Source organism: Antedon mediterranea, chromosome 8 (assembly GCF_964355755.1).
Source record: "Antedon mediterranea chromosome 8, ecAntMedi1.1, whole genome shotgun sequence".
Classification (NCBI taxonomy): domain Eukaryota; kingdom Metazoa; phylum Echinodermata; class Crinoidea; order Comatulida; family Antedonidae; genus Antedon; species Antedon mediterranea.
Window position 1 is genome coordinate 2308996 of NC_092677.1, and position 19915 is coordinate 2328910.

General features: G+C 32.8%; 1 protein-coding gene across 1 annotated transcript in view; it reads right to left on the bottom strand.

Moving 5' to 3' along the window:
- Nucleotides 1-19915, bottom strand: part of LOC140057815 (potassium voltage-gated channel unc-103-like) — a 57224-nt gene that overhangs the window by 31887 nt on the left and 5422 nt on the right. The window contains exon 2 of the mRNA XM_072103561.1: nt 17021-17107. Coding sequence (XP_071959662.1) covers nt 17021-17107 — 87 coding nt within the window. The remainder of the gene's footprint in view (nt 1-17020; nt 17108-19915) is intronic.

The following is a 19915-nucleotide window of genomic DNA, read 5'->3' on the forward strand; positions in this document are numbered from 1 at the left end:
TTTAAACTATAGATACGTAATTACTACCACAAGCATGCTAGCTAGCTTACCGGTTTTCTATACAGTCATCTGTTAAAATTGTACATGTATGTATTTATGTTCGATATTTCGATAGAGAAAAACTGATCAATCGATGTAAATAAGGGGTCAGAGGTCAATGGCATACCAAAGTGCATTATTATCAACGCGACGACCTGAACTACATTTCTCACTATCAAAGGCTGGTGAAGGCTAGGCTACTGTACAAAAGTAACTATGCTGACAGACGCCTCTAGGCCTACAGGCTAATCGTGTACCAAACTAAACACAGCGAATAAAGACGGCAACTCTACCAATATACACCCCTATTTAACAAAATAATAGGCTTAGATGTGAAAACCCTCGTATGAATAGAATAATCGTTTTTGTGATGAATTATTACGCGGCTATTAAACTGATAGACAGGAATGTAGCGTGTTTAATCTGTATGGAAAATACCGTAGCCTAGTTACCGATAAATCAATCAGCCGCCTGACGCTAGCTTAGGCCGCCTGTGCTAATAATAAAAGATGCAGTCGCCCCTGGGCCTACAATTTCTTCTTCATGACTGACTCGATAATTACGAATGAACACTCTAACACAAAACATTATATATGTTTATAATAATGTATATTTAGACAGTATTGTAATAATGATTGAATTAAATAAGAAAAGTTTACGATTAATTTCTATATTCTCAATATCTGTCATCTTTCTTTATATGATGTTTACATTTTCCAAAAAATGAAAGCAATACACATAATAGCTAATAATAAAGCTATAAAAATCTCGCACGATAAAGTTTGTCTGAAACAATACCGATGAGGGCGCTCTTTTACAATATTGAAACTGAGCCATATAATGGCGCTGTAGTGAAGTTTAATTTTAAATTAAAAGTATTTATATCTCATCCATAGAACATCGCTTAACATTCGACACAATCAAACATCTAATTTCCGGCTGTAGCGGTGTTATGTCGGTTTATAATTAATATTTGTATTAAAAGGTGAAAAGATACAGAGGCGCGCGTGCAGGCATAATAGTGAAAACCAGTGTAGAAATATTACGTTTAGTTGTGCAGATATTATTCCAGAGATTGGTGTTGAATTCCAATTAAATTTCACTTTATGACACCAAGGTGCAAATGGCACATGTTATATTATCAAATATTAATAAAAAGAGAAATACTTATTCTCAGAGCCAGCGACTTAATTCATATTGTACCTGGGCTTATGATGTAGACCTACATATTGCAGCCAATGCCGATGATTTACTTTCCTCCTATGACCTATGACCTTAGTCAGTGGGAAGGTCATCGCTAGAGGATACCCATCCATGATAAAAAAAAAAACATGAAATAAATGTAAAATGAATTGAAATGAAGAGTATATAAAATTACAAAAGCTAAGCCTACGGGTCTCCAAAAAAACTCATTGGCTTCTTCTATCGCTTTTACCATGTATGATTTGACCATTGATATTAGAGAGACTGAGTCAAATGGCCATCGATAGCACTGGAGGTCTGAGCCAACTGACCATTGATAATATTTGCTAGAGACTTGCAGAGCCAATGACCATTGACAATACTGGAGATGCCTGCCAACTGACCACTAATAATATATGCGAGAGAGGCCTGAGCCAACTGTAAATCTGCTGAACCAACTGACCATTGATAATATATTTGCATGAGACCAGCCAACTGACCATTGATAATATTTGGAAGAGATTCCAGAGCCAACTGATCATAGATAAATACTGTAAAGGTCTGCTGATCCAACTGACCATTGATAGAATTTGGAAGAGATATCAGAGCCAACTGACCATTGATAATACTTAGGAGAGGCCATAGTCAACTGACCATTGATAATACTTAGGAGATGTCTTAGTCAACTGACCATTGATAATACATGAGAGGCCTTAGCCACTGACCATTAATAATACTTTTAAAGTCAAAATAGAAAATAATAATAGTAATTAGTTTCGTATTAAATGTCAAGAAACTAAAGCATTGTGTAAGCGTATTGTGCTCTCAGTATACAAATATTAGAAAATAATGAATTATTAACTAACTCCCCCGGGAGCGGTTCACTTACTACGCTGCACAGACGTTGAATTCAATGCCAGCAGAAGACACATGTTATTAATACTCACGCAAACAACTCACTAAAAATTAAATAATGATTATTATTATTCAAAAATGTTTAATTGAGCTTTAAAATTAATGTTCACATGAGAAATCGATGTATGCTGGAAGTAAACATACTCGTGAATAGTGGCTGGGGTGACTAGTCTAGGCTTATTACAGTACAAATGGTGGCTGGGAAGAATAGACATCATCACAATATGCTAATTAATTCATAAAAATTAATTCAATATTAAACCTACCATTCTGAAAGTTAAACGAGAGGATTAGTATCCTAAAACGAATTGTCCTCCTTACTAAAACAACTAGTTCGATTTAATTTACTATGTGTCGGCTGCTTTGCTTCCCGCCAAAACCAATTACGAGAATTGGTAATAGTCTGCTCTGCAGTGCAGGATACAGCACGTAAACAAATACACTTAATTAATTCGTAAAGTCAAAATTGATTTATGAAAAAGCATAGAAGAATGATAAAGGATTGGAATACGATACCGTATCGTATGACGGACGATATGAATCAAAATCTAAATAATTTAATAAACAGTTGAGGTGAAATGAGCAGACGATCATACGGGTTTCTTTAACATCACGTGTTACTTGTCAACAATTATTTTTGTTATAAACAGATACAATAAATAAAAGCTAAATTTTAAAAACACATTTTATTCCTTCCTTATAATGGTAATGATTATAATGAATAAAGGGAAATAAAATAATTGTTATTTTGAATTGAAATAATTACTGTGTTATTCTAAAAAACCGAATGGGAGGTATATTTAGAAACCCATCTGTACACAAGACACACTAAGCATGATATATGATAACATAATTATCATTTAAATCATGTGTTTTGAAAAAAAAAAACCTTTAGAGCACATATATCTGTAAAACCGAGCTTTATAGTATGATAGCATTAAGTTAAGGCACCGTAACTAAAGACATATCGTTTAAAGACATTAGACCCATTCACTGTATATACTGCAGTATATATTATGAAAAATCAATATTATTCTATACATAAATTGCCACCCACCTAAAAAAACATCAACTTGGGAAAATAATACAACTACGAAGAAATAAATCAAGTCAAAGGAGACATTTAAAATCTATCAACGCTAATTATTCTCATTTACAATTGTTAATTTGTCAGAAAGCAACAGAATTAATCAAAAACGCAACATTCGCTGCATAAAATACTAGAATAAATTATCACGTGACTGCATCTTTCGATTAATTATGGTAAATACTATTATCCATTAAATACGTATACGTAATTAGGTTTTTTACCGTTCAATTTATCGTTATTCTAACTAAAACATCTGGGAAAATGTATATTGGAGATAAAATAAGAATTTAAAAACGTTATTTTTTATATTATATTGGGTGACCTCTTCAGTCAAACAAACTTGTTTTCCAGATTATCTGTATATAATTCTTTATGTTAAACCATAGTCAATGGTTTAACATAAAGAATTATATACAGATAGTTTATATTTTTTTTTAAACAGATAAAACATTTTTCGAAGATGATCTTCCAGAGGTATAGTATTATCAGACCTATTTATTTATTTATGCTTATGATGAATTGAACAATTACAAAATATTGCATTTTATATTAATACAATTAAGCGAAAGGGAGATAAAAACCGAACTAATACTAAGTACAGTACTTAAATACGTGAAAGCTACAGAGCACTTGAAGTCCGTGAAGCAGCATGTACGAGAAGTAAGAACGGTTAAAAGTTCAAGCTTACGACTACGACGACATTATAACATGAACTTAAGCATTAACACATCACACATCTCGACTAAAAAACACAAGTACAATTAAATAGTAATAACTCAAATTTCACTTTGCCATTTGACGTAAAGATACTAAATATCATTTCGGTCATTCCAAAATCATTGACATTTACAATATCACAACGATTTTATCATCAAATACATTTTCTTGGCGTTCATAAATCAATGAATGAAAGAGAGATCTTTGATTTAATATAATTATGGACGTGTGTTGGGCTGGATGAAGCTAGCTAGACATGTTTGCCTTGTAACCATATTGCTTAAAATAGAAACTGCCTTAAAATGTCACCGTCCAAGTGAAGAAATGTCAAAACGTTTTAAAAGTTAACGTCAGTTTATGAAGCCACGGCAGACGCGTGCTCGCAGTCTTGGCTCATACTAACAGTAGAATTCCTCATTTTAGACACTGCTATTTAGGGCCACCCTTAAAGGCATATTTTATAGATAGGAACGATCGAGAGGCAATATATCATGTTTGATTCATGCCATCCCCTAGCCAAGGACCATCCCTATTAAAGGGACACTTTACAGAAAGAAAGGAACGGAAGACAATATATCATGTTTGATTCATGCCATCCCTTATCCAAGGGGACACATTGTTGGGTCCTGCTACACGATTTTCATTGGTTAAACCTTTCCTAATATCAATATAAACAAGTTCGTACGTACCCTCATACGCCATAATCAAGTATGACGTCATTCTATCTATTTTAGCAGTACATTCAGTTTATGTCATGTCTGCACGTCATACCTAACATGTTAGACTAACCAGATTTCTACGTCACATTGTATAAATATTGATGTGTAGTTAACAGGGGATAGGAGGTGGAGTGTAACGATACGTTACCACCACATGCCTACTCGGATCGTTCGTTCGTTAGTTTACATATAAAAAGAAATCTGTAAATGTCATGAATATGCTGCCACTAAACATAATGTGATTGCATCTAAATAGTACACTAACGTCTTTATGAATACTTGGTTCCAATGCAACGCAAGATGAACTATTACGCGTCTGCAACGCGTGCAGTGTGGCCAGCGCTAATACAATTATACAAGTTATAATATTATTAAGACGTACCGAATACAAAATTATATAAACCTATAAATAATAAACATTTTATACTGAGCAGTACATACAACACAGCTAAAAATAGTGATTCATTTTTTATCATACTGTACTGTAATTTAAAAAAATTAGAACAGTGAAACTACAGTACGGGGCGCAACTTGGGACAATGAAATATTATTTTGTCGTAATGAAATAAATTCTGCAACGATAAATGCCTGACCGTCGTGTCGAGCATACGTACAGTTAAAAATAATTTGATCTGCAATACGGGGCGCAACTTGAGACATAAGAAATTATATATGGTGTTTTGTGAAGGCAATTCTCATGGTCGTGTGTTCGACACTACTGAATATAGTACTTCTATATTTGAGCACATTGAACATTAGTATAATTGGACGCTGATTTCTGATAATAAAATTAAAATTTTGAAATGACTCTCACATAAATTCCGAGTGTTGATTAAAGCGGATTATTTGCGACTTCAAACGAATGTCTTCTAAGATGATGCGCGGCGGCGGCAACTTCAATACGGCAGTACCGCTACTTGCAAATGTTGCCTAAAAGGGCATATCGAACATTTAATGTTAACACGGTATGTGACGTCATAACAAACATCACGTGGGGTATATGTTTTAATTATTTGTACTTCAGATTTGCACTATTAATTCAAAATATATTTGAATATAAACACGGTACAAAAATGAACGTCTGGCAATTGATAACAAGTATATTGCTACTATACACGCTATTTCGTACCTATTGGTACGCATAACATGACGTCATGAAATATGTAAAGCTACCGGGCCAAAAAATAATAAAACATAATCATTAACATGAAGAACACATTTTAAATATTATACAAACTTCAATAAATCGTAATGCATGTTTTCGGAAGTATTGCCAGAGATAATTACGAAATTTCATCCGAATTATTTTAAGAAAAATAATACAAGTTATTATACTTTCCCGGGTTTGATCCTAGTTAATTATAAAGATAAAGTTGAAATGTCGATGCGTAGTGTTATTATGACACCCCTGGTAGTAATAAACATGACGAAGACGATCACGTGACACAGTGATATGACTGTGCATGGTTAATATATGCTATTTTATGGAGAGAGCAGACAAGCTAAGATCGCGCGCAAAAACACTAAAAACGACGACAAGTCGTAAATGATGTTTCTTATTAAAAGCTAAATCAATTTACTATGTTATGTAATACGTTTGATCTTTACTCGGAATGTCTTTAGAGATTTCTACTAAACTTACCACGTTATTTATTTCAGGGGGATTTTATTACAATTAACCCATATTTTAAAAGGTTATAAACTTTGACCTTAATGGTAACAATTTCTGTTGCTAAAGTCGTTGTAATACTGTTGCTACTACAGTTTACATTCTTTATTATTATTAGCAGAAAAATAACTTATTTTTCTGATATTAAGAAGTATTTTAGTGTTTTACATTAAACAGTAATTTTAGGCAAAGTTACATAAGCGAGTTGAAAAGTAAAACCCGGTTTTATTAGGTTTGACCGTATGTTAGCTCTTTGCTAAGCTCTGTCTAAACCATATCAAACTAGAGTTTGAAAAAAAATGATATGATGTGCCCAAACATGGTAGTGATATGACATCATCATGTCTATATGATGGGGACATCACATGTTTTTATAACACAGAATTTGATAGTGTAGACAGAGCTTTACTTTACTATTGGAAAATAATATATATATTTAATATAAGCAAAACTGCGACCTCACTTAACTAAATTACTCAACTGCCATTGTTTATTTTATACAAACTGTAAATATAACATGTTGTACAAACTACTTTGCATTGGAATGTGTTCTTATATAAGTACTTAAAGTTTGTATTAATTAATCCAAATGTTGTATTACATAATATGGCCTTGGAATAAACTCAAAGTAAAAAAAAAACAATTTTTACCGCGATACCCACGTAATCAGACGCAAATTAAATTCAATAAGGTTATTAAATGTATTATTTATTAGGGAGAAACACACTAAAATTAGTCTAAATGTATTATTGGCTTGCTGTTGTATATTGCAGCAAAGATGGTTACGGTAATGGTATCGTGGATTTCCATGAATAGCGAGTTAGACGATAGTTATATTAGTGTGAAATGCCTGATTGCTCTTCTTTCGCATTTTCGTTGATTACTCTTGTATCTTGCAATCAATTTCATTACTGATTTTCCAGAAACGATAGAGAATTATATAGCACAAGGTTTTTGTAATAATTGGAGACAGAAATTAAACGGTTTCTCCACAAATTGATTTGTGGTCAATTTGCTAACGCGGCTAATAACACAAGTCATACGAAATAACTTTGACTCATTAAGCGTTGTAAATTATCAAAATGCGCATCATATTTGATCATTTTGGTCTGTCGCGTTCTCAGGATGAAATTTTACAAATCTAGTGGATTTTTCATGAAGTGTTGCTGAATAAATAAGACAAATAGCGGGGCGTGAATCATTACGTATTATCTCTCATTTTAAAACATCCCCATAACGGAAACTTTTCGTGAAGAAAACGAGAAGCGATATTATATTTCAACACTACGACGAATTCTTATAAAGGCTACATCCCCATTAAGGGGGACACTTGTTGGGTCCCAAAGTTTGTCCATTCATTCAATGTAAATTTTGCTCATTTTGTAATCATTCATTCAATCATCATCATCATCATCATCATCATCATTTTATTAAATGATACGCACCTTCAAACAAAACGGCATTGCAACAACTAACACAATAATACACATTTCATATCCACTCACATTCTCCCATATCGATTTTTTTTCTCAATTCTATATTTATTTTTCTCGTTTGTGACGTTAACTACAACTCCAGTCTAGGTTCTAGACCGAAATTATTAGTAAAAAGATCAATATTTTGGCACATATGGCGTTTCATACGTTTAATACATGAGCTCACATTCTAGGACAAAAATCGAAACGCTGACTGACAATAAACAATAAACAATAAAGACAGACTTGGAGGACAAGTCCACTACAACTCATTTCATTCATAACTATCATTGATCAATACAATTTAATACATCTTGCTATTTTTTTTAAAATTACTATTCTGGTTTTTGTTTGTTTTGTTTGTTTTTTTTAGTTTAATATAGATTTGGTTATTGACTCCGGACTTTAAACCTCCTCTTAAGGTAGGTGAACACATGCTGCAGGTTGTGATTTATACTCATACGTAATAATCATGTTCACTTTTCAATAATTTATTTTCTTGATACCATCTATTAACGTTTTAAGTTGAAAGGTTGAAAGGTTGAAAGGTAAGTTATATGATGGAGCAATTAAAGGCGGATAACTAACTTATACCTGCATACTCCAAAGGGCAAGTGTATCACTCGGTAGAATTCTACACGGTCCAAGTAAATGTATAGCCGCCGCATGGATGTTACAAAACATGGCAGTTATACAGTCTTAAGAGGTTAAGGGTCAACATCTTAAAACTTAAATTTGTGTCGGATTTGGTTATTCTTATGATGTCATGACGATGATTACTGATTATGATGAAAGTTATATGGAGATAATGATGATGAGAATGATGATGATGATGATATGAGGATTATGATGATGATGATGATGATGATATGAGGATGATGATGATGGTGATGATGATGATGATATGAGAATGATGATGATGGTGATGATGATGATGATGATGATATGAGGATGATGATGATGATGATGATGATGATATGAGGATGATAATGATGGTAATGATGATGATAATGATAATGAAGATAATTATGATAATGATGAAGATAACGATGAGGATGATGATAATGAAGATGAGGATGATGATGATAATAATGAAGATAATGATGATGATGATGATATGGGGATGATAATGATAAAGATGAATGAAATGATGGTTGTGATGATGATGATGGTTATAATGATGATGATGATGATGAAGATGATAAAGATGAATGAAATGATGATGAATTGATGGTTATAATGATGATGATGATGATAAAGATGAATGAAATGATGATGAATTGATGGTTATGATGATAATAATTCAGATAACAAAGGATAATGTGTGACAGTGAAAAGCAATGACTAGAAGATGATGACGTAATTGAAGATGACGTCAATACTTATAATGAATTACTATTAGTTAACAATGATGGATAACAACTCGCAGAAATCTAGGCTAAGTTTCCAGCATTTCAAAGCTTTAATATGACATGCTTAAACGTGAATATGCTTCACTGAAACATAGAAAACCCATTTATTACAAAAAAACTGCATTTTATGAAATGCCATTATATTAATTTTCATCAAAAGAAAACTTATCAATGAAATGTAATCACGGTCATTGACAAAACTTCCAAATCTCTAAGTATATTACAATTAGAAAAAAGGCTTCGCTTCCTTCGACAAAATCGATAATGAATACAAAATTAAAAGTCAGCCTTCGGTTTAGGAGGAGCAGGATGACACAATGGTAATTCTTGGTGGGGTTTTTCCCCGTTGAATTAGCAAAATCGATAAAACCTACTTTTCAATTTAATTAATGCTATCTTTAGAGTGCGTACAGTGGTGTACTGGATACGATCTTAAAAAGCAGACAGTTTTTGTATTATCTAATTTATTATGTATCTAAGACATTTGGGAAGATTTCGCGGCTCTTCTAATTTGTATACAGTTGTTCAAATAATGTCTATACTACTTGTTGATTAAGCTCTGTCTATACGTACTATCAAACTAGTTTTACAAAAAAAAGTATCATGTGCCCAAATATGGTAGTGATATGCTCAACTATGGTAGTGATATGACATCATCATGTCCATATTATGGGCACATCACATTTTGTTATCACATAAAGATAGTGTACTGAGTTTTAGTGCTTATTGCTTAGTTGTTCTATTGTGAAATACAGTATATATAGTAGAATCTGTGGTCTCTATCATACAAACCTCCTGGTTTTCCGAGACGCCATTTCATCATTTTTCATGAATCATTGTACATATAATAATCATTTATATAGTAATTGGATGAATAAATGTATTTGTATTTGTATATCTTAGTAAGCCCATATCTATTATTAGTGCTTTTTCTAGCCTATTATTTTAGTATCTTTAGTGTGAACGCATGCTAGGCTACATCAGGTACATAAATACGATCGTTTGTTGCCCATGACTTTTTTCTTTCACGTTGCATTATGAATAATACATTTCGAATAATTAAAAATTAGAAATATATATTTGGGAAAAGAAAAAAAAAAGACTATTGCTCTTAGCGAGGATCACATGATTAATCATGTAAAGGCATGATATTTTTCAGCAGAAGACACATGGCGCCTGAGGGCGCTTAGCCTGTCATTACCCAACTCGCTTAATTCAATATGACGTTTCAACACAATACGAATAAGGTATATATATACCTGCTGGCCTTATGCATTTTACAGACTGAGTTGCGTATAGTTGTGGATTGGCAGTTGTCTCAACTTTAAAAGGGAATTTTATATACGATGGTCAATGATAATAAAAAAAATGTATTTATTTTCAACATTATTCTTCTGCAGTTACTGCAGTAATTATTTGTTGTTACTGCAATAATGCATTTTATTTATTTTTGAATGTTAGAATTTAATTGTATGAGTCAGTCTATCTCAGCACAAAAATAGTAATAGTACATGCATAAACAGGTTAAAGAGTAAATTTAGTTACTGCAATACACTCAAACTGAAATTATTCCTCAATATATTCTAAACAAAAATAGCTGTTATTAGAGTAGGCCTACCTATCACACTTCTACGCATGTCCACGTTAGTCAAAACACCCTGTTATCACTACATCAACGCACACGTTAGTCATAAACACCCTGATATAACTACATCTATGCATGCTCAGTCCGTAACTAAACACGCAGGCCAACATTTCTAGAGTAATCATTCACCATACAGAAAAATAAATTTAGCAAATTGTTTTTTGATTGATTTTAAATGTCAAATCTTAGATTCAATACTAATTGACATTTTGAGACCACGTGGTATACGCTTTATACAAGTCATAAAAAATGCGATGAACGTATAGTACAGTATTTAACGATATCATTAATTGTAGGCCTAGTAATGAACATTTATGTATTAGCAAAAATCACAATAACGTACGTTCATATGGTAATAATAACGATATCTCTCAGATTGTATACTTTGAACTAAGAATACGCAAATATCCAATCGAAATAATTAATAGAATCTTCAATAAAAGATTACCTGACATTTTTGTTCGATGATATTTGTTTATAGCCTATTTCTTCATAAAACCTTAAATTGGTATGCTTATGTATGTATACGCATGTGTATATGTGGGTATAGATATATATGTGGGTATAGATATATATGTGGATATAGATATATATGTGGATATAGATATATATATGGGTATAGATATATATGTGGGTATAGATATATATATGGGTATAGATATATATATGGGTATAGATATATATGTGGGTATAGATATATATGTGGGTATAGATATATATGTGGGTATAGATATATATGTGTAGTCCTATAAGTGTTTGGTACGTTTGTATGTATGATGTATTGGTATATATACACATGCGTATTATTATGTCAATATAAACAATTAATTTTTATTTTTATCATTACTGTAAATAATCATTGTATATATTTTATAATTTATATTTATATTGGTCTTGTTTTTTTTGTTTGTAAAAATCTACTGTAATATTATACCTTATTGTGGTTACCATTATAACAAATGTACGATTGATTGAATAAAGTTCACATAAAGTAATATAGTAATATGTATATCGACCTATATGTGTTTGTATGTCTAATTTAGAAAGAAATTATGAATGTAAACAAAGAAAGAAACACCCCCAAAACAAATTGAAAATTAAGAAAAATATGTTAATTTGATTATTAAAAATATAGACATACTGTATTTGAGAAAAAAAAAGAATGAATTTATACTATCTGTTGGTCGTGACCTATTTGAGTGTACTTTAAACTATATACCTTTTATTTTGCTGCATTATTTCAAAGAATAATATTACAACGTTAACTCTATTATGAAAGCAATACCAAAACGGTTTAATTAAAGATAAAAACGCATTTTAATTTGTATTTATTTTCAAGCAAAGCAAGAATTAAAAAGAGAAAACAATTTTTGTTAATTGATAATGTATGTATAAAAAACATATAAGTATAGTTAATGTATAAGATTATAAAAGAAAGGAAATGAATTAAGGATTTATGTATTAATTAATTAAAGATAAAAACGCATCTTATTTGTATTTATGAAAAAATTGTTCAAAGAAAAAAAAAATGTTTGTTAATAATTGATAACGCAGTTAACATGTATAAAAACTAATTCAAGAATTAAAAAGATAAAAATTGTTAAAAAGAGAAAAATACTTTGTTAATTGATAATGTATGTACCAAGAATATAAGTATAATTAATATATAAGATTATAAAAGAAATGAAATGCATCGATGATGACATGTATAAAAAATAGAAAATAACTATGGTGAATAATACAGATAACAAAAATGCAATTGCATAAATATATATTAGGCCTACCGTTCTTATATGATGTTTGTTTGAAATAAAAGTGGGATGATCCCACATAAAAAAAAAATAATAACGTACGTTCATATGACAGAACGGAAGGTAGCACCCTTTCATGTGCTCCGAAAACAGGCCCATGTGGCGTCCCATACAGGCCCATGTAGCGTCCCATACTGGCCCACGTGGAGTCCCATACATGCCCATGTCCCACAATGGTCTCATGGTCCACTTTACTCAGCCCTCTTAGACAAGCGATATGATAAAGTTGAAAGCAACACGGGGATGCTATCTTTCTTTTCCTGAAATATCCTAAAATATTCTTTAAAAATGTACAAAAGCATACGAATATTCTTCAATAAATTGTTTGAATTTTCTCTAAAAATATTCCACTTGCAATCGATATAAAGCTCAAGGGTAGAGATACGTGAATTATTCAACGCATTTTAGGATAAGTCTACTACAAGAAATAAGAAACAAAATCTATTATTCAACCGTGCGCCAAATTATATGAATGAAACTATCCGTTAAAATTGTCCACCGATTGTCTGAAGCTGGTGGTGCGCGCGCGCGGCAGACTATACATTAATATGTTTTCAAATGTTCATCTAATTGAAGATCATGGTTAATGACTTTACACGTGATCACACATGACTAATTTATAAATATTACTTAATTAATCAAGATTATTTTCAAATTCAATAACATTATAACAAATATAAAATTGTAGGATTGTTTGTAGGAAGAACATTTTAACTTAACCTATATACTGTATTCTATATATTATTACAATTACATTTCACTGTAATGTATATAATACCTTTGTAATTACAAAAAAACCAGAACAGAATCAGAACGCTATCAGACCAAGCAGACGATCGGTAAAGCAGACGACCGGTGAAAAAGACGATTGGTGAAGCAAACGACCGGTGAAGCAGACGATCGCTTAAGCGGACGATTGCTGAAGCAGGCGATCGGTGAAACAGCAGACGATCGCTGTAGCAGACGACCGCTGAAGCAGATGATTGGTGAAGCAGCAGACGATCGCTGAAGCAGACGATCAAAATAAAGTGTGTACATCGTTTGCGGTATACAAACACACGTTTGGGAGTGGCAAAAAAACTGCTTATTATTATTTGAACCAGGGATCGATCCTATGATGTGTAGGCAAGTAGGCCTATATCATATATCACCTGCATTCGTTCTACTTCAATACTGTAGTCAACTTTATATTATCATTCTATATAAAAAATGTCTGCCTATTGTTAAGCGCGCTTCTCCATCGATCCAAACGATCACGACAATGTGTTAATAAAATCAGCATTTATATTCGAATTACTGTTATAAATGATCTAATCCGATAGAGCAATACATTACAGTAGCTATTGTTGAGAACAATGCTAATAGATAGTTTAGTATCAATCATAATTAGCTTGAACCCATCTACAGTTAAGTAAGTTCTTAAATTCCTAATCAAATCAAGATCCAATTACGTGATAATGAACGATTATTCGCCTTTGTGATCACCATTCACCACTGGTCTGAAGAGAGCAGGAGGAGGGAGAGACTAATGCATTTTGCAAGATCGTCCGTTTGTCATCACGTGATTGCTGATTTTGCGCCTTTTATCAGTAGATTGAATCTTTAAACGCTTTGATAACTTGTTATATAAGTTTGGACATACTACATTACTTTCAGACCATTATTTACACCACATGCTGCAGAAATTCTGCCATGTGTGGAAGAGAGATAAGGCCTGTGTAATTTGACGTTAACGTTTCATCATGGAACTCTGTTACACTCATGCGTCGGCCGCACATTGCCAAAATAGAAATTTATTACCAGACTGAAGCTCTGTCTACACTATAAAACTAGTTTTATAAAAAAAAGAGTGATGTGCAAATATGGTAGTGATATGTCAAAATATGGTAGTGGTATAGCATTTTCATGTCCATATATGGGCACATCACATTGTGTTGTCACATAAAGTTTGATAGTATAAAAACTAATAAGACTAAAAACAATCTTTAGAGAAAATATGGTCTAAAACATGCAACTTCTTCTGAAATGACCGTCTTCTCAAATTTCACTCTTGAAGTTTGGTAGGCCTACTACATTTGCCATCTGCTTTTTGTTACTTCAACTGTGATATATGTCGACAAATACCTCATGTTGACCAAAACATATACTGTAGTTTACTTTAAATTAATGTTTTCTAAATCCATTTACATGAATACAAAATTAGATGAGAATTCTGTGACGAAATATGAAACCGCTTTTGGCTGCAATTAGTCTAATTTAAGTTGATTGATAGCTAGCAAGGCGTACAGGTATAGCGTATGTTCTTACCAATGGAAACATTTCTGGGTTAATTTACCCAAAAAAAATTGAATAGCAGACATTTTTTTTTCATAATCAATTTTTAAAAAACAATAGGCCTAGCCTACTTGTCTAACTAGACACTTGTTTATAGGTTAGATTAAATGTACAGTATAACCAGCAGCGGGAGAGCAATTCAAAGTGGTTCAACAACGCTCTCAGTTTGAGTTATTACGCTTACGTTATTGTCATTACTCGCGTTCCATATTTAACAAGTGACGGTATGTGTGGGGGTTAGGCAATGCACACTTTACTTAATCGTTGTAATACGGTTTGTGAACGTAAATATTATGTTTTATTTATGGAGGAATCATGATGATGATGAATTTTGTCGGTTATTGTGTCACCAAGATCCAAAAAATATGTCAAACCATTCCCTCCCGATCGATGATGATGATGATGAAAATGATGATGACGATGATTATGATGACAAGGATAAGTTTGAGGAAGGAAGAGACAATGCTAATAAAGAATAGGCTATAAGACTATGATGATGATAAGGAGGAGAATGGTAATTAAAATTAGGCGAAATGATGATGATGTTGATGACGATGATGATGATGATGATGATGACGATATAAATGATGATGATGATGAAAATGATGATGACGATGATCATGATGACAAGGATGAGTTGGAGGAAGAAAGAGAATAGAAGGATGAGGGTAAATTATGAGTATGTGATGATGATTATAGTAATGACGATGATGTTGATGATAATTACTAGGAAATGAAGATGATGACAGTTGATAATTATAAACAAAATGTGTTGCTGCTAAGTAGGAGAATAACGAGAGGAAGATTATAGGGAATTGATGATGATGACAGGACTTGTGATAAAGAAGATGAACAACGTGTTGTCTTACACATCATCCTAATAAGTACTACACACAATCTCACTCCCAAACATCTTATACACTGCTCGAAGCGTTCTCATTTCTGTATCTGCTATTTAGCACTAAGTACTAATTCTTCAGTAAACATGTTTAATGTTCCACTTCCATTCGAAATACGAGCCTACACCGTAAGAGTGTACAATACGCAAACTGTCACTTAATAGCATTGATTCTGTACACCACTCGTTAGCGACTGTCGCAAAGGATAATGCCCGGATGCCAATGGGTTTCTTTGATTGGCAACTAAAGGAAACATTCTCCTTCGTCTAAATGTTGCATCAAACCACTTTAATATATTTACATAATAATGACTAAAAGTCATCAACCTAAAAAGTGTTTCAAAAACCAATAGGTACGCATGCGCAATGTATCACCGAGATTTACCCAGACATTGGTGTACTTTAGATTGATGAATTAACATAATGTCAAAAGATATTGTTGACATTTAACTTTATAGATACGTGTAATATTATCTTGAATGTGTAAACGCATAAAATGCTTACGCGTCAACATACACATCCAACGCGTTTGCATGATACGTAGCAAAACGCGTTTGAATTTCTCTATTAATAGAATATATAAATATTACATAAAACGATGCTGGTGGAACGAATACCCGAGAAAACCCGAAGATGAGGTCATCGGGTATACGTCGTCGATTAGGTAGATGAGCTGGCTTACTAACGGTGTGTGTTATTCTAATGATTTCTTTTTATTGCAGGTGATATTACATGTTCAAATCTATTCTGAATACGTAATTAGTATAGCCTGAATGGCTAGAGGGAAAAATCAACACTGGTATGCATGATGGGAAGAAGAAGGGGAGCTTGTCGTTCTTGAACGTTCACAAATGAAACAAAGCGTTTACACACGCACGCATAGTCATCATTTATCACAATCATAATCTACTTACAAACAACACAAATACAAATTTGTTTAGTTTTACTAAAAAACCAACATGACAATTGTTGGCGGTTGAACCACGAAATGCTATAGAATACAGAGATCATCACGCATTGGTGGAAAAAGTCAATTAACCAAAAACGTATTTAATACATCTGCAGACGATAACTATATCTATCTCATTATTATTCTGTGAATGTGTATACTTACCGTTGTGTATCTCTAACTGTCATGTAAGCGCTAGGCCTGCAGTATTTCGGCTTCCGAGATGCAGCTTTTCGGTATTTCGAGGCAGCACTGTGGGCAAAAAAAAATCGTTATTATATTTAATAATATTTGGAAGTCATAATGTTTCCCTTACATATCGAAAATGTTAAAATGAAATTTTTGGAATTGTTATCTCTGAAAAGAAATTAATTACAATTTTCGCCTATATAGGACAGTATACATAATAGTAAAGTATAATATGTAAATTAGGAGTGGTAAAAATGAGTTGGGTTGGTATTGGAATTGAGAGTAAGATCCCTTCCGTCATACAAATATGAGTAAAACTCGGCAAGAAACGGAGGAAGGATCCCCTGGTTTAGGAACGATCATTAATTGCGAGTACTTTACCCAGTTTGAGATTTGAATAACCGGCCTTGCTCATCATGCAGCAGAAGTTTCATTCACCCTCGGATCGGACGCAACGAATTGACCAATAACAAGCGACAGTTCGGATGATCTATCGCGTCGTGATTGGTCAAATTGCTTGCGGTGCGCCAAGAGTAAACCAAACTTTAAGTGGGAAAGAGGATTAAGTATATAAGTTGAGTCCTCATGTTATGTTTATTATTTTATTCTTCTATTGAATATTGTCTGCAACCCTTAAACGTATGAATAACTAAAGCGGCGATTAGTGGTGACCATTCCTGTGCCCAACAAATACCCAACGAGGGCTTCATTTTATCTGTCAACAATTTAAAATATACGTATTTATAAAAACAGGATTTTATATACATTATATAACTATATAACAAGAATTGAATATCAGACAATCACATGTATTCCGATCATTTGATAATCTCCTTAAAGATGTATTGTCCCTTTGACTAATTCCAAAAAAATAAAAAATAAAAGATTTCGAAAAAAGGTGGGTCATTTTGAAGTATCATAATAGTTATTAACTATCACCAAAAATTTTTGGAAAAAAAAAAAAAATTTAACTGAAATACAGATGTTTTTTTGTTAAAAAAATAACTTTGACTTCCAGTCAAAGTTTTCAATCAAAACATATCCCATAATGAAACGCGCTTGTTTGGCTACTCTGTATGCATAATCATAAAACTTCCTCATGATCTGTGTGAAAATACCTTCTTAACCGTGACGAGTTGTAAACAATCCTAATTTAGCATATGCATAATGTGTACTCATGGTTTGAAATCTTTGTTTACTTTCGCTCGTGACGATTTTCCAGATGAAATGTAATCAAACTAATTTACCTGTACTGTGGATAGCGCAAATATCTTAATTTCATTGGGGTAATTGTATATGTAAACTAAGGGATGAGCACATTATAGCCTCCGTTCTTACACACATCTATTTGGCATAATATGAGCTACGACGCACAAATCCAAAATAACATGAGGCAGGATCATCCAATTCCCCAGCTACTATATATACAAACAAAAAAACTATAAAACGGAATATTATTCCTGTGATGTCGCTAGAGAATCATTACGCAACAGAAATGCAACAAAAAAAATACACTGCATGCTATGCAGCAAATTTATGCCTGGATATATTCAGTTCAATGCTGTTAAATTAAGTGTTTAGACGTCGCTTATGTTTTATTAAGAGACTGCATATGCGTATTAAAATGTAGGCCTATTATACCAGTCAGCTATGAGGAAGTTATCTATGCGTAAATATGTCCATTACGGATGCGTACTCGTCCTGCAGATTGTTAAAACTACACTTATCATCATTATGCAAACATCTTTATTCACATTAATGAATTTGTTTGATGCGGACTGCAGTAGCAACAGCGGGGTAGTTTATCCATGGTCATAGAAAACATTTCAAACAAGCTTTCAACTGTGATACAGCGATCTAGGCCTATTATTCATTTATTATGCGATACACACACGGTGCTGTACCGACACACGGTACTGCACCGACACAATACTGTGCTACAGAAACACGGTACTGTATCGACACACAGTACTGTTCTACAGAAACACGGTACTGCGCCGATACGGTAGTGCAACGACACACGGTGACGACAGAACACGGTACTGTATCAACCCACGGTACTACTGCACGATTCACGATACTGTACTACAAAAACACGATACTGTACCTGCATCCGGTATTTCCAGAGACGACATGTCCATTTACACCACACTATTAACTTTACATTAATACTAATGTATGTCTTTATCTTACATCGGAATGCTTATGACCTCTTTGAAATTATGTAATGATAAAACATAATTCTAACAATTGCCGTCTTTTACGACTAATAAAAACGAGATAAATGCTATAAAAAATACGGAAGGTTTTAATGTGCTTTTATGCTCCATATACCTGAATAGCAATAGAAACAACACGCATGCGCAGACGAGCAATTGAACGCATTCAATTTCATCATTGCATATTAATGTATATTTTGTTGGTATTCATGAATTCTCTCACATTTGAATGAAGAACCTGGCAACCCATCTTTCTAATCAGCAGCAGGAAACGAGATGGTTGTTGGATCGATGTTAGCGACGTCCGATACTGCAGAGTAAACGATGCATATTTAAACACCCTTCCCTGTTAAACATCTGAGATCATTATGTTCACCCTCTCAACAAACACTACCTGCCTAAATATATACATTAATCAGGCGTTTGACTATGATTAGCATACGATAGAGTCCAGATTGAATTATATGAAAACAGATTATTCGCTTGTGAATACTATTATAGCATATCATCTTCTCTCATGTCTTCTATTCTCTTTTCCTATTTTAAGCTTACTATATTTATATACATTTTAATCACATTACAATAAATGATTTGTTTAATATAATACTAATTTTAGGGTTTTACGATTATTTTCAATGACGTCATCGCGTTT